Source organism: Podarcis pityusensis (assembly GCF_964106645.2).
Source record: "Podarcis pityusensis genome assembly, chromosome: 5".
Taxonomy (NCBI): Eukaryota; Metazoa; Chordata; class Lepidosauria; order Squamata; family Lacertidae; genus Podarcis; species Podarcis pityusensis.
Genome location: NC_138032.1, coordinates 21,887,888 through 21,905,133, shown reverse-complemented (window position 1 = coordinate 21,905,133; position 17,246 = coordinate 21,887,888). Strand labels below are relative to the sequence as shown.

The window sequence follows — 17,246 nt, the reverse complement described above, 5'->3', positions numbered from 1 at the left end:
ATTTCAAAAAACAACAACACCAAACCCTCCCATGGGTTCCTCCACCAATTAAAGCCAAAGTCTAACCCAGGCATAGGCAAACTCCAGCCCTCCAGATGTTTGGGACTACAATTCCCATCATCCCTAGCTAACAGGACCAGTGGTCAGGGATGATGGGAATTGTAGTCCCAAACATCTAGAGGGCCAGAGTTTGCCTATGCCTGGTCCAACCTCTCTCATCAGTAATGTAATGAAAAATAGATACTTTCCCAGTTGAAACCAAGGAGTAGAAAGAAGTAACACCAAACAAATAGAGTCTTCAGACCTTTTTTTAAAAAAAAACAACCAAAAAGTAACGATGAGAGAGAAAAAGAGATTCAAGAAGAGCTATATAAGAGAGCTTCAATAATAAATAAGCAGCAACAGAAGGGCTATGAAGGTCCCCAAACACCCAACCCTGTTTATTAAGCTTGTTTTCATACTGTCTGATTTCTTCAGGCTTTCAGGGGAGGAAAAGGAGGAAAAATTCTCTCAGACCCTAGAGAGCTCCACTGTGCCAATTTCAATGTACAGATTCAGGCAAGATTGCTCACATTGACTACTGCTGTTCCGTCAACAAAATCATTCCGCTAGCAAGCAAGTCATTGTCCTTGCTATCGGAATTTACTCAACAACCATCCCGGGGAGGGGAATCATCTTTAGTTTTTGAGAATTATTTCTCTTCCACTATGGACAATTTTGAATTCTGCATACAAGCTAAAATGGCATGCATCTATATAGGCCTTTTAAGGTTGAGGGAGCCACGTTTATCAGCTGTTGAGGGAGAAGAAAAGGGAGAGCTGAAACCAAACAGCTCATGGGCAGAATTTCCACTTTCTAGCACAAGGTTTTGAAGAAGAGTTTGGATTTGGTATCCCGCTTTATCACTACCCGAAGGAGTCTCAAAGTGGCTAACATTCTCCTTTCCCTACCTGCCCCACAACAAACACTCTGTGAGGTGAGTGGGGCTGAGAGACTTCAAAGAAATGTGACTGGCCCAAGGTCACCCAGCAGCTGCATGTGGAGGAGCGGGGAAGCGAACCCGGTTCACCAGATTACGAGTCTACCGCTCTTAACCACTACACCACGCTGGGACTGGAAAGGCAAACTGCGTGTGCGGCCGCTGTCTATGTGAGCAATTTCCCATCCAGATGAGTGCTGCACTCAACAAACCCTACTTCTGCCTAAGAGTGTAGACCTAACAGTATTTGGGATGGGTGGTGGGAATGGAAAATTAGAAGAGCCATTGGAAGTATCACTGGGATTGCATTATAGAACAGTTTTGGGCTCAGCAACCTTTGGGGGCCAATGGGCACACTTTTATCTTTTACAGTGGTGCCCCGCAAGACGAATGCCTCGCAAGACGGAAAACCCGCTAGACGAAAGGGTTTTCCGTTTTTGAGTTGCTTCGCAGGACGAATTTCCCTATGGGCTTGCTTCGCAAGACGAAAATGTCTTGCGAGTCTAGAGATTTTTTTTTTTGCTTTCCCCCCCCTTTATCTAATCTGCTAAGCCTTTAATAGCCTTTAATAGCCTTTTAGCAGCTAATCCCCTAAGCCTTTAAGCCTTTAATAGCCGCTAAACCGCTAATAGCGCTAATCCGTTAAGCCGCTAATAGGGTTGCTTCGCAAGACGAAAAAACCGCTAGACGAAGACTCTCGCGGAACGGATTAATTTCGTCTTGCGAGGCACCACTGTATTGTTCTTTTCCTACGTCAAGCTAGAGAAACGCTTGTGGGTGCAGAGCATACACCACAATCATTTTTACTGGCAAAAACCGAATGCTTCTCTCAAGTCTAATTTAAAAAGGGGAAGAAGACCCTGAGTGCCTGAGGGAAGGCCAGCTTGGCAATCCTTATAATAGTTGGTTGCTCTCACACATAAATCTCATACCAAACCTTTGCCACAGAGAAAATACTGCTGCATGAAAGCAATATAAGATGCCATTTAAGTAAACAGGGAAAATCTGAAAGATGTTACCTTCTATACCCAGAACATTTTTGGTCTTGTTTTCTTCCGAAACCTCAAATTTCCTTATGATGTCCAGACAATACTCGGTCGTCACATTGCTCATCTGCACCAAAGACAGCAATGATACATTTCTGATCCTTTGGAGTATGTGACCAACACGCCAAAACTGACTGCCAGACTCAGAATCTCGTTGGAAATCCCTTGGTCATTCTCAGCACGCAGCCAACCATGAATGCAACTGTCAGTAAAAATATTCTTCAACGACCTTTTAGAGAGCTGGGGATTCTTGTGGGTACATTAGCCCTTTTCCCCTCCCCCATAAGCATCCTGGCTATCTTTCTAAAGATGAACACTGTGGAGAATTGGTGATCACAACTAGAGCTGTCTGGGCCAAGCTTTCAGTCCTGGTTTAATATTGTATCTTAGGGGCCAAAGCACTCTTCTTTCCACTGCTGAAGAAGTGGCTACATGTTGCTTTCTGGTGGTAAATTCACACTTGCAAAGTGGGGAGCTTCAATTCACTGCAGAGCAATAAAAGACATGCTTCCAGGTGCACTTTTGGTGGTGGGGAAAGTCTGGGCTGCTGATTCACAAGGACAACCATTTTAACAGTTTGAACAGTTATCCCTCCCCTTGCCCTGTTCTACCATAACATGTGGGGTTGGGGGAAGAGAGAGAGAGAGAGAGAGAGAGAGAGAGAGAGAGAGACTGTCTTGTGTCAATTTAAGGACACTTTCTGGAAATCAAAGCATGTGAAACATCCCTTACTCTCACTCCCCACCCACCAGTCCTTTTAGTTCTTTAGTTGATAAGTTTATTGTTCTAGCCAAAGGCCATGACAAACTTGTAGCAATAGTATTAATAAAGTAACACGGAACATGCATCCATAATATAACCAAACATCCATGATGTAAGAGAGAAATTACCAGAGACACCAGCAGTCTTAAATCTAGCTTGATTTCAGATTAAGCTTCCAAATCCCCAAAACAATTTGTAGAGATTTTATCTAACTCCTTTTTCCTGTATTCTCCCCAGCCACTCTTGTGTATTACGAAGCTATTGTTGTCACTCAAAAGAAACTGAGCCATTTCTGCTGGGGTGTACCTTCTAGCTTGTGTAAATGGGGGTTTCAAAAAGTGATCTCTTGGGTCTCTTTATAAGCGGTAGGCCAACAGATAATGAGTAATGTCTACCACCTGAGACTGACAACAAATACGACGTCTGTCTGTGTATGGGGCCTTGCTATACCAGCCAAGCAAGACTGTGGCGGGTAGTCCTTTTAAAGCAGCAGTTCTAAGAATTTCCAGCCAAAAAAACCCACAGGCAGATCTGAAATTACAGGGGGACTGTAGTCAGTGATGACTGGAAGGCTAGGACTACACAATGACTATATGCGATGTGCGTGTGAACACACAAACCACCATTGGCTGTTCTGTCTTTATTAGAAATATAGCAGAGCAACCAAGCACGTACCAAACATGACCACCGCAAAGTAGAGATTGCACACTGTCCTGCTCTGACAGAGCATTCTTCAGCAGTTAAAGTCACATACCCTCCCCTCCAGGCTCCACCATTTAATCCTCCCTCCTCAATTTCATCCTCAGCAATCTAAAAACATGGATTCTCACTTGAGAAATGAGGCCTTCTGGCTACCACATATGATCAACTTAATTTCCCTATATTAGCATTATTTATTGCCCAGCTTCTACCACCTGGCCCCAGGGAGGGTTACAGCAATTTAAAATTCAATATTAAAAGCAATTAGACCAAATTACAGTTGCAGGAATAAGCAAGCTCCATGAAAACACATATCTTGGGTGTCAAAGAGGTGCATCTTCTGTGTGCAGTGAGAACCGTATGAGGAAGGTGCAGAGGGTATTTTACAACATAGGCACTGCCACAGAGAATGCCTGATTCTGGGCCACCGTCTTCAAACTTCTGAGGGCAGTAGAGCTACCAAGAGGCCCCCTCTGTTGATCTTAAACACCCAAGAGGGTCCTTGGAGAATAATAATAATAATAATAATAATAATAATAATAATTTATTATTTATACCCTGCACATTTGGCTGGGTTTCCCGAGCCACTCTGGGCAGCTTCCAACAAAATATTAAAATACAACGGTCCGTCAAACATTAAAAGCTTCCCTAAACAGGGCTGCCTTCAGATGTCTTCTAAAAGTCTGGTAGTTGTTATTCTCTTTAACATCTGGTGGGAGGGTGTTCCACAGGGTGGGCGCCACTACCGAGAGGGCCTTCTGCCTGGTTCCCTGTAACTTGGCTTCTTGCACTGAGGGAACTGCCAGAAGGCCCTCGGAGCGGGACCTCAGTGTCAGGGCAGAACGATGGGGATGGAGATGCTCCTTCAGGTCTACTGGACCGAGGCCTTTTAGGGCTTTAAAGGTCAGCACCAACACTTTAAATTGTGCTTGGAAACGTAGGTCTTTCAAGACCGGTGTTATGTGGTCTCAGTGGCCACTCCCAGCCACCAGTCTAGCTGCCGTATTCTGGATTAGTTGTAGATTCCAGGTCATCTTCAAAGGTAGCTCCACGTAGAGCATGTTGCAGTAGTCCAAGCGAGAGATAACTAGAGCATGCACCACTGCAGGCAGGTAGGGTCTCAGCCTAACAGCTGCCCTGGACACAGAATTGACCTGCGCCTCAATGGACAGTTGTGAGTCCAAAATTACTCCCAGGCTGCGCACTAGACTCCCAGAAGAAACTATTCTTTCAGATAGTTAGGGCCTAAGTCATTTAAGGCTTTGCAACACTAGCACCTTGAACCGAGCCTGGAAACGAACTGACAGTCAATGCAACGGCTTTAAAACAGGGGCTATATGGAACCCAGCATGTCTATAGAGTTGGTTGACTTGGCCAAACTTTTCCTGAAGGATGTGAGAGCTCCATTGTGTTTGCATGGAGCACCTCCACAGAGGACTCCCTCATTCCATTCAACGGTGAAGGAAACTCCACAGAACTCAAGTGAATGGGGAAATCTCATTGTAAAGGAGGTCTGTGTTTGCAGTGGAGGATACACGAAACATTGAACCAGGGGCAGATTTCAGGACATTCGCTGAAGCCTTGATTCTTCCAAGCACTACACAGTTAAGGTGTCATAGACAAGACAAGAGCAACAGTGAGAACCATTAAGAACATGTGTGATTTTACAGCATAATACACACTCTAGAGGGACCTATTATCCCAGCTGGATTTCAATGGCATTTTAATGCAGTGTATAATATTCGTCACATAACCATGACGAAGGGGAAGGGGAGTTGTCAATGCTTCTGCAGATTCTTTTCATTCAAATTTTGTCTCACTAAACCTTGGCAATCCAAAATTGACCTCATTTATAATATTCATTATCTTTTTCTTTGTGCTTTGATTTCATTTGTTTCCTGCTGGAAAAGAAATTTCATGTTCTCATCTACATTTGAATTACTTAAAACAGATTCCCTAGAAATACCCTCTAGAATGGTTACTATTCATACTTGTATTAGCATATTTGCACACATAGCATATCAATGAAAAAGATAATTAACATTTCAAAATCAGATTGCCCGGGAGATATGTAGTAAAAATATCCACCATTAAAGGATAGAGGTTTTTTAAGACTCTAAGATTAGTGGGTTTTTTAGCAATAGTTTCTCAAAGACACCATCTTCTCCAATTCTGTGCCCAAACTTTGATGCACTGTTTTATCTTTGTGGTTTAGGTATTTGTTTGTCAAATTTGCATCCTGTTTCTCAGCAAAAACAATAAAGGGGGCGGGGTACAAATGACTCTATAAGGTGTGTGTTTATGGAACAACTTGGACAGCAATATTCTGGCTTAATCAACTGAGATATGAACAAGCCTTTTCACTCGTCAATAAATGTGCTTCAGCATTCTGCAGTAACTACAAGGGAAGGAATCCAATCTTCAAGTCAACAGTGTCTAAACCAGGGGTAGGCAACCTAAGGCCCAGGGGCCGGATGCGGCCCAATCGCCTTCTAAATCCGGCCCGTGGACGGTCTGGGAATCAGTGTGTTTTTACATGAGTAGAATGTGTCCTTTTATTTAAAATGCATCTCTGGGTTATTTGTGGGGCCTGCCTGGTTTTTTTACATGAGTAGAAAGTGTGCTTTTATGTAAAATGCATCTCTGGTTATTTGTGGGGCATAGGAATTCATCCCCCCCCCTCCAAAATATAGTCCGGCCCCCCACATGGTCTGAGGAACAGTGGACCGGCCCCCTGCTGAAAAAGGTTGCTGACCCCTGGTCTAAACTACTGTGATCAAGTAGTATGTGATCAACTCGGGAAAGTGCAATCCCTATCCAGGGCAGGCAACTGACCAACTTATCAGACACAGGAACCACACAACACACAGTGCCTGTCTTGTCAGAATTCAAGATCAGCTTGATCTATGATAAGAGCTGCTAATCTTCAGATCTGCACCCTTAATGTCCTGCCTTGTAATCCTTGATGAGTGGGGAACAGCTGCAGTTTTTCAGTAGTGGGGAATATGCTTTCTGCCATTTGGTATGCAACAGCAGTGTACTGAGGTCAACGGTGAAGTAATGGATCAGGACTGCATAATTTACTTTAATTGGGCACAGTAGTTCTAAATTCAAGTACCGAGCAACACTGAGACATGGTTCAGGTTCATAATATAAAATAATAAAATGGTTCATTTAATACAGGGGTCAGCAAACTTTTTCAGGTCTGTTCTTCAGACCTTGTGGGGGGGTGGACTATATTTTTAATATATATGCATACTGCAATTAAAGGTAAAGGTAAAGGGACCCCTGACCATTAGGTCCAGTCGTGACCAACTCTGGGGTTTCGGCGCTCATCTCGCTTTACTGGCCGAGGGAGCCGGCGCACAGCTTCCGGGTCATGTGGCCAGCATGACTAAGCCGCTTCTGGCGAACCAGAGCAGCGCACGGAAACACCGTTTACCTTCCCGCCAGAGCGGTTCCTATTTATCTACTTGCACTTTGACGTGCTTTCGAACTGCTAGGTGGGCAGGAGCAGGGACCAAGCAATGGGAGCTCACCCCACAGCACCACCCACATCCCAATTACTGCAATTAAGAGGGTGCTAATTTAATAAATCGAAAATCTTACAAGGACTCAGCAAAATTTAGTCAAAATGAAGCATGTTTAAATTCTACTGATTTCTGTGGAAAGAGGAGTATGTGGAAATCAATGGGGCTCAACAGCACTGCAGTGTAGCTGGATCAGAACCCAACGTTTTTGATATCTAGTCATTTCTACAGATTCAATTGTCCCAGCATAGTCAAGCTGTACTTATCACTTCCAGTTCAGCTCATGAGATTAGTATTGATGTCAAAGCCTATTGGTTTCCAGAGCATTACATATATACACTACAGACATAGTTAAATAATAAGCTCAGCATTTCACAGGTGCTGAAGCTAATCAGAATTATCTTGGTTTAATCCACATGGTGATCAGAATGTGAGACCTGAAGGAGTAAAATTATCCCCCAGAAAAAACGATATTTGGTCCAAGATGTCAGGAACTAGGGACTATGAAACTAGAGTTTCTTAGTCTGTGCAGAGGGAATAGGTATGAAGTACAGCAAGGTTAAACAGGGAAGACTAGAAGGAATATAATCTAAATCTGGGAATCCAACCAGCCGCCACATTCATTCATTCAGTGTGTAAACTGCCTTTTAACAGTAGCTAGGCAGCATACAAGACAGAACAAATCCATCAGAGTTATAATGCAAAAACACAACTATAAAACCAAAGCAAATCACTTTAAAGCAAAGAGTGGAAAAACAAAACACTGCACAGACACAAAAAGTAAGGCAGAAGACAAAGTAGCAAAAAGAAATTCTCAGTTAAAGCAATGCAAAGTATAATGAAAAGGGATGGGGAGTTTTGTAGCAACGAGTGGTTTTTGTCTAGTGCTGGAGAGACATCACATTTGGTGCTGGGAGGGCAATCCACAATCATGGAGAATTTCTCTCTTGTAGTTACCCACTAGTAATAATAATAATAATAATAATAATAATAATAATAATAATAATAATTTATTATTTATACCCCACCCCATCTGGCTGGGCTTCCCCAGCCACTCTGGGCGGCTTCCAACAAAATATTAAAATACAGTAATGCATCAAACATTTAAAGCTTCCCTAAACAGGGCTGCCTTCAGATGCCTTCTAAAGGTTTGGTAGTTATTTTTCTCTTTGACATCTGGTGGGAGGGCGTTCCACAGGGCAGGTGCCACTACCGAGAAGGCCCTCTGCCTGGTTCCCTGTAACTTGGCTTCTTGCAGCGAGGGAACTGCCAAAAGGCCCCTGGCGCTGGACCTCAGTATCCGGGTAGAATGATGGGGGTGGAGACGCTCCTTCAGGTATACTGGACCGAGACCTAGTTAGATTTGACTAAGTACCATGTAAACATCCTTGGGTCCTAAAAACTGACTGTCATCCAACAAAAATAGGACCAGACAGTACCCTGGGCATTTCTGCATTCATCACAGGATTCAAAATGTGGCGATTTAAAGTTAGCTTCTTTCAAACAAACCAGAGTTAACTTTAACCACAATTTGTTTGCTTGTTTGTTAGTTTAGACAAAAGGACAAACTGTGGTTAAACAAAAATTAAACAAAAATGGAAAGGAAAGCTTTCCATCATATAACATTTAGGAAGGGAAGCTTTTAAAGCTTTAATGTTTTTATATACACCCAAAGTGGCTGGGGAAACCCAGTCAGATGGGTGGCGTACGTTGTTGTTGTTGTTGTTGCTGTTCCAGCTTTTCCTGCCAGTATCACAGTCCTTGGCTTTGCTGGTTGAAGCTGATGAGTTTTCTAGGCCAAAACATCAAGAAGGCACCAGGTTGGGGGAGGCTGGCTTAAGATTTTTTCCTCTTTAGGAAGTAATTTATGTATTCTTTTATACGGTGCTGTGATCATCAAATAAAGTGTTCTAGAAATATTATACTGTGATAAGTATGGGTGATAAGAGAGTCCGTCCGTATTCTGTAGTAATGCTTACTGTTCGACGGAGACCTTAGAGACCAGGGGTTCAAATCCCCACTCAGCCATTAAGCTCATTGGGTGACCTTGGGGCAGTCACTAACTCAGTAAACCTACCTCACAGGGTTTTGGTGAGGAGAAAAGTACAAAAAAGAGGAGCCATGTATACTATCTTGAACTCCTTGAAGGAAAAGTGTGATAATGATTTTATCATGAACCAACCCAACTCCTACAATGGTGAAAGTTCCACAGGATACTTGGAAACAAAATAAATATACATATTACGTGTTTTTAATCAGAGAGGGAATCAGGGAAGGATGTTGGACTAGACGGGCCTTGGACCCAATCCAGCAGGGTTCTTCCTTACTTATTAATGCTGCTTCATGGCAGCAAACCTGGATAACTCAGCTAGTTAGAGCATGATGCTGATAATGCGAAGGTTGCAGGTTCAATCCCTGTATGGGACAGCTACATATTCCTGCATTGCAGAGGGCTGGACTAGATGATCCTCAAGGTCCCTTCCAACTATGATCCTATGAAATATGCAACAACTATATACTGCAAAATAGACTGTTTTGTCAGTTTGCATTTCTTAGTACAGAAAGTATTGATCTGATGTGTAGAGATTGTTCCCATTCTGATTAATTCAAGAGTGTTCTGGAAAGTTTTCTTTCTATGTGAAGGAAACAGGCAGAGAGTTCTTGTTTGGATTATTCCTTCTGGGAAGCTGAGTACTGCTGGTTTAAACTGGTTATGTTATCTTTTTGTCAAGGTCGTGCTGACTATAATAGTAGGGCCAGAAGGAGCCTAGGTTTCACTCACTTTCTCCTTCTGTCTCTTTGTTCGGTATTCTGTTCTGTATGCTATAGTCTTAAGGTTCAGACTTATTATAAGCATTGTAAATTCTATTGTAAGTGCTGCAACTTGATTTTTATAGACTGTGCCAATCCTGAACGTATTGGGATTTGTGGCCATTATGCTCATTTGCCTTCAGTAGCAGTAAAGCTCTGCTGGATGAAATACAGAGGAATTTCGGGTTGCGAACGTGATCCGTGCAGGAGGCACGTTCGCAACACGCAACGTTCGCAACCTGCAGCAGCGGGTCTGTGCATGCACGGGTGGCAATTCGGTGCTTCTGCGTATGCACAAAGCACGATTTAGCACTTCTGCGTATGCACCGAAACACGGAAGTAACCCTTCTGGTACTTCTGGGTTCGGCGCAGTGTGCAACCCGAAAACGCGTAACCTAAAGCGTCTGTAACCCGATGTACTACTGTATTAATTTCCTCTGGTCTATTTTTTGGAAACTCTGCAACGTGTTTTAATTTCTTTCCTCCTCAGGAGATGGCACATGTTTTCCCTGCCCTCAAGCCAAAAGGCTGTGGTGGCTCTGCATGGTAGGCCCCAGGTCTTCGGCAAAAAATAAATGCCTAAAATGGAGTCTGTGCACCCTGGCTGCATAACTCTGTACTGGACTAACTTCAACTGGTCAGTGAGCAGCAGCCTTCAGGCTCCAGCAACATCTCATTACCCTCGCCTCTGTGTTTCTCACACATCTTCTGTTACTCATTGGCAGCAGGTCAAGGCTCAGTGAGCTGCCCATCCCACTGGAACCCCTCCTTGTCTCCAGAAGGGAGGTCATAATGCTGACAATGCCACATGGTCCTTTGAATGGATGGCAGGTGTTTCTCAAAGCCACTGATCCAAGGTGAAGTAATGGAAACAATACGACTGCCTTGCATGAGTTCACTCCAAAAGCACCTACGGAATTGCGATGGGGAGAGGGCAGAGAGGCTGGGCGCCTGACAGCTGACAAATGTATTGGTAATGAACAACAGATGACAAGCAGAAGCCGGGAGCAGCAGTGAAACAAAAAAACAATTATTTACAACAGGTGTGGGCAGTGTTACTGCCCGTGGCCCACACACATATTGATGAAGTCCACAGTCTGCCTTACTACCACAGTCTTGCCTGCTAGAGGACATTTAATTGCTCAAGATCCAGAAAAGGGCACTTGTGCCCATTTATTTAACAAATGTATAGGGCACAAGATTCCCAAGGCATCATATAACAAAAGCAGGACAATAAAGACAATAAAGACCATATAGAACCAATCAACAATTTATAGACTGTCAATATCAATATTTATCAAGGGGTCCAAACACAAGGGAGAATAATTGGTAAATATTTTTAAGACAAATGAATGCAAAATTATTTCTTCCTTGTACGGCTGACTTCACTTTCTCCATCTCAAAAGCCTTCGAGGCTGGACATTGAGACAGAAGCAGAAAACATTTTGACGCGCGTGAATGGAAAGACATTTATTTCTTGGTTTTCCTACCTTTTGTTCCACTTTCAGAAACTGAGCAAATTCCTCGACAGTAAGGTGGTCTTTCTTGTCGCTGTAGCTCAAAAGCAGTAAGTAGAGGTCGCGCCTTAATGACATCATCTTGTAAAACACAGAAAACTCTTCAAAGGTCAAGGTTCCCTGGTTCTCATCAGTGTCGGCCTCCTGAGGAACAAGCATAACCAATTATGTATGCTGGGTAGCATGGCAGGCTGTTCACAGTAGGAAAAGATAATTGTGAATTCCCATGTGACTCAATTCAGACTTAATTTAGACCTGGGGCCCTCCAGATGTTGCTATACAACTCCCATCAACCATGGCCATTGGCCACACTGGTTGGAGATGCAACCTGGAGTCTGACAAAATCTGGAGGGGAAAAGGTTCTCCATCCATTGTATAACCATCATTTTTAGAATTCCAAACCACAGTTTGAGCTTCCAAACACACCACAGGCAAGCCATACTTAGAGCTGCTTATTTGCTTTTGTTTTCCACCCTCCTGGCACTCCATTTCATACCTTTCTTTGTACTACAGCAGCCTCTGAATGCAGAACGATGACCATAAGCGTGGCTTGAAATTCACACGTCAGACAAAACAATAACAAACCTAGGGATCTTATCTGAGGACTCAGCTACATTAGTCAAGAAACAGCATTTTGAATGTGTTATAAACATGCAACACCAGATGGTGCCGGAGAGCAAAAGAAATTTCTAAGCGTTTTCCCATAGCGTTTTTTTCTTTTGCAATAACATTTAAACTCTGACTTATTGATATCATTTTTTCCCCTGTGTGTAGATCCACCTTGAGCCAGTGAATCACTTCACATGCCATGCCAAACCATAGTTTCTTTTTAAACAATGGTTTAATCATGAACACACCTTCCCACACTGTGGCACAAACAAGCCATGGCATGTTCGTTATGTTGCAAAACCTCAATCCTGGTTTGCTTCTTCTTCTTTTCCAAATAAACTATGAGCAGTAATCCAGAAATAACCTCCTGACTTACAGTTTGTGACTTGTTTCAAGCGAAACACTGTACTAAGGCTTGGTTGTGTCGTGCACAGAAGAGGAGAAGGAAGCCATTCATGGTTAAACCATGGTTTGGAACCAGCTATGGTTTGGTGTGATGGGCAAACCAGCCCAAGGCATCAACCAATCCCAAATCCCAGCCATTCCTGTGATTGTCATTCAGCAGCTGTTCCGTATGCCAACAGCACACCAAGCCAGGAGGGAAATTCAAATGCCTCTGCTGCATGTGTCAACCTAAATGCATGCAGTGTTTAGAAAGCAGCAGCCTGAGTCACCAGATCTAGGCAGAAGTGGAGGACAAATACGTGAGTCACAAGCTGGGAGAGATGCCAGAAATGGGGTCCAGAGCCAGAGCCAGAAGGAAGGCCAAAGTAGCAGAAAATGGGCTGTGACAGACACAGTGACAGACAAGTGAAGGATATAAAAAGGATTAAAAGCTGAACTGGAAGGAATCCCGATCTCCCAGAAAACGGGATAGAGTTGACTGCATTCGAATATAATAGTACAGTGGTACCTCAGGTTAAGTACTTAATTCATTCCGGAGGTCCGTTCTTAACCTGAAACTGTTCTTAACTTGAAGCACCTCTTTAGCTAATGGGGCCTTCTGCTGCTGCCGTGTCGCCGGAGCACGATTTCTGTTCTCATCCTGAAGCAAAGTTCTTAACCCAAGGTACTATTTCTGGGTTAGCGGAGTCTGTAACCTGAAGTGTATGTAACCCGAGGTACCACTGTAGTAGTAGTAGTAGTAGTAATTTATTATTTATACCCCATCCGCCTGATAATGTTAGCAATTTCATTCCTCCGATGCTGCATTTGTGATTGGTGTAAATCACACGCCTGTCTGAGAAGAGTGTGGGAAACGGAAGACAGTCTTATCTCTTCCGCTGTATGTACTTTGTAATGTACTTTCACTTTTACTTGTGCCTGTTGTTCTCTCAGAGCTGGAGAGAACGCACACCATTATGCTTTTGTCTGTACATAGTGTGTAAATAAATAGTAGATTAAACATTAAAAACTTCCCTAAACAAAGCTGCCTTCAGATGTCTTCTAAAAGTCAGATAGTTGTTTATTGCCTTGACATCTGCTGTGAGGGCGTTTCACAGGACAGACGCCACTACCAAGGCCCTCTGCCTGGTTCCCTGTAACCTCACTTCTTGCAGTGAGGGAACCACCAGAATGCCTTTGGAGCTGGACCTCAGTGTCCGGGCTGAACGATGGGGGTGGAGACACTCCTTCAGGTATACAGGATTGAGGCCGTTTAGGGCTTTGAAGGTCAGCACCAACACTTTGAATTGTGCTCGGAAACATACTTGGATGCCAAGTAGGTCTTTTAGGACTGGTGTTATATGGTCTCAGCGGCCACTCCCAGTCACCAGTCTAGCTGCCGCATTCTGGGTTAGTTGTAGTTTCCGGGTCACCTTCAAAGATAGCACCATGTAGACCACATTGCAGTAGTCCAAGCGGGAGATAACTACGAAAGTGACACTGATCAGCATTCAAAATGTCCACTGCTAAATCCCACACAAAAGATTCAGCATGGTTAGAGCGTTGGACTATTTGGAGGGAGACCCGGTTTCAAACTACAAATTAGCCACAAAGCTCACCGGGTGATCTTGGGCCAGTCACTATCTCTCAAGCCTAGCCGCCCTCACAGAGCTGCTGTGCAGAGAAAAGGGGGAAATTGCTGACACGACCTTGAGCTTCTTGAAAGGAAATGTAGGACAGAAACGTAACAAAATAAAATAATTTAACAAAGGTAATGTCTTCAAATACATTGATCTCCAGCTCCACTGAGTTGAATGGGACTCATACCCAAGAAAATGTATAGCAGCCTTAAATATGAGGCTTAAATGTGCGGCTTTGAATGAAAATCAGCACAGTGCTGCCTCTGAATTTTAAACCTAGCTGCGGGAGGCTGGGGGGGGGGTGAGCGGAATTCCACGGCCTCAAATTGTTTCATTTCTGCTGCCAAAATACTATTCAAGAACATTAAAAGCCTACAACAACAGAGGACTCAGGGGGAGAAATATCAAAACACTAACTCTACTTTTGATTGCTGTTTTTGAGTCTGTCCTGAGGGAAGAAAGGTGCGTAACCTACTACATGCTATTATGGATTTTTTATTTTTCAAAAAAACCAACAACTTTCAGCATCTGCTTAAGAGGATTTGCTTGGGATTTACAAAACATTTCACAGTAGTTCTTCCAAAGTACACTCTTCTTTTGTGTAGTTAAGTCCCCGGAGTAACAAGCTTTCAATGAAGGAAGTTTGGCTTTCCTTGCTAAGTTTCAGGCAGCTGGCTGAAAGCCATTCCAGAAGGGAGAGTGGAAAAAGGGTTCCTCATTATTAGGCCTGTTCAAATGATACTCATGTGTAGGGCATATATGTAATGTTGATGGAGTGGGGGCAGGGCAGGCACACTTCTACTGCTGCTCCCACCTTCCAGGTGTAACAACCGTGAGAAGGGCACAGCTTTCTGCGTAGGAGTTCAAACATGCAAGCATCTGATCACATGTACGGGTTCCATGCAATGGAGCACTTGTCCCAAACAGTTGAAGCCCTAGGCATGAACTGGTGCTTGCGCACTTGAGTTTATTTGAAGACGATCAGCACACATTTCTTGCAGGAAATAAAGACCCAAGAGCAGTGTCAAAAAGCACAGTCCAAACCCACCATCATTACAGATTTCTCCTACACATCAAATTAAAGAGTGGGATGCATTTGGGTGTGGGCTGTTGAGCTCCTTCACCTCGGAAAGATACAGGGCATGCAAACAAAGAATTTGTTCTTTGAACCTCCTCAGAGTAAAAGGAGGATGGTGCGGCTGCCTCCAGGACAGCTATACCCCTGTCAGTCTTGGGACAAAGGCCCAGCCATGACCCAGCTCTCTGGAGGAGCCAACCCCCTTGCAAGACTCCAAGACTGTTTAAAAAAACCTAATGAGTGGATGCTATAAAGGCAGCATGCTATAAAGGCTGCTGGAGGGCTGAAAGTTGCCCCGCCACAGCCACACAAAGGGATAAAGGGAATGTGATTCACAGTCACAGTACCTTTGGTCAATCTGCCTGCAAAACTTTCAAAACACACTTCCCTTGCCTATCTCCCCTGCTCCTGAGAAAGAGCAGCCATCTCAACACACAGTGGAAGTTTCAAAACATATGTAATAAATGCTGTTGCATCCCATTAAAGTTATTATTTGTTTGTTTGCACATCCTTACATTTGTGCCCCACTTAAGGAGATACATGGTTCTTCTCCTCCTTGTTGTGAAAAGATAAAAGGTAAAGGACCCCTGGACGGTTAAGTCCAGTCAAAGGCGACTAGGGAGTGCGGCACTCATCTTGCTTCAGGCCAAGGAGCCGGTGTTTGTCCGCAGACAGCTTTCCATGCGGCCAGCATAACTAAACCACTACTGGCGCATGAAGGACTGTGATGAGTGCTAGAGCACACAGAAACGCTGTTTACCTTCCCACCACAGTGGTGCCTATTTATCTACTTGCACTGGTGTGCTTTTGAACTGCTAGGTTGGCAGGAGCTGGGACAGAGCAACGGGAGCTCACCCTGTCATGGGGATTTGAACCACTGACCTTCTGATTGGCAAGCCGAAGAGGCTCAGTGGTTTAGACCACAGCGCCACCCGCGTCCCATGCAGTTGCATCCTCAAAGCAACCCTGGGAGGTAACTTAGACTGAGAGATAAAGAGTAACTGGGCCAAGGTGAGATTCTTAGTTAAGGGGGGATTGGAATCCGGATTTCCCAAAGTCCAACACTAACTGCTACACCGCAATGGCTCTAATACTAGGGAGCTGCTAAGTTATGGGTGCAGAATGAGAAGGGAAATAGTGCTGCTGTGTTCAAGGGAACTCACAGCACAATAGTGCAGCTAAATACAGAGGACACTCAAAGCAACTGGGTCTAAGAGCGATCAATCACTGGCCTCAACACAAAGCAGATTTCAGCATCCATCCTGCAATTAATTAAATGTTATAATTCCTTGAGAGAGGCCTGATGCCAGATGTCAACAGTCCAGCAAGAGCCAGATGCTGACATGGCCACAATGATTAGCTTGTCCCCATTGTCTCTTCAATTAATGGCATCCCACAGCCTGCCCATTAATCTTCGTCAATACCCTCGGGATTCTCACCTTTCACGAGACTAACACTTAAGCTCCTGGGAGGGCAAGGAAAGATGCTCACCTGAAACATTTGTCTTACTTTCCTCCGGGGCAGGCTGACGTTCAGTTTATGCATCAACTGGTGAATCTCTTCAATATTCAGCAAGCCATCGCCATTTTTGTCTGCTTCCTGAAAGGTCTGCTTCACCCAAGTGCAGATGAATTAAGGAAAGGGTAAAAGGCTTGTACCAAAATGTTCCTAGCTTTGCTTTTGAATTATTGAAGAATGCAAAGGAAAGAGGTGAGTTATATAAATCAGGCGCAGGCTGACACACACACTATTTGGGGTGTGGCAATGAGAAACAGTTCATACACGATATTTTCCCCACAAGGGACAGCACACAACACTGTCAGATGCTGTTGCGGTTGCTCGAGAGTAACCAGGCAGAACTCTGACCTGTGTTTTACAGGCTTTATTTTGGTGCAAACTATTTATAGTGAAGAGCCCCAAAGCTCATGTCTGACTCATTCACTAGCAGAATCCGGGAATGGTCTTTTTTTGTACCTCCCCCAACATAAAGGTTTAGTTACCCCCAACCGTTTCTGCCCCTCCCTGCGCCTCAGACTACTACGCAGGATTGGCGATGGCAAGGGCGTGCTTCCCTCCTGCCCGGCTTGCCCAGAAGCGGTGTTAAGGCTCCCCCCAGCATCCTCTGGTCCTTGCACCTCTTCTCCACTGGAGGTGGGGCTTTCCTCCTCGCCGGAAGAGGAACTGCTTCGCA

At 44.2% G+C, this 17,246-nt stretch overlaps 1 protein-coding gene across 8 annotated transcripts in view; it reads right to left on the bottom strand.

Moving 5' to 3' along the window:
* Positions 1-17,246, bottom strand: part of PLCH1 (phospholipase C eta 1) — a 145,646-nt gene that overhangs the window by 48,030 nt on the left and 80,370 nt on the right. For all 8 annotated transcript variants that reach the window (XM_081007715.1, XM_081007710.1, XM_081007713.1 and 5 more), the window contains 3 exons: positions 16,547-16,676; positions 11,318-11,488; positions 1,999-2,092 (listed from right to left, as the gene is read on the bottom strand). In XM_081007715.1, the coding sequence (XP_080863841.1) occupies positions 1,999-2,092; positions 11,318-11,488; positions 16,547-16,676 (395 nt within the window). The remainder of the gene's footprint in view (positions 1-1,998; positions 2,093-11,317; positions 11,489-16,546; positions 16,677-17,246) is intronic.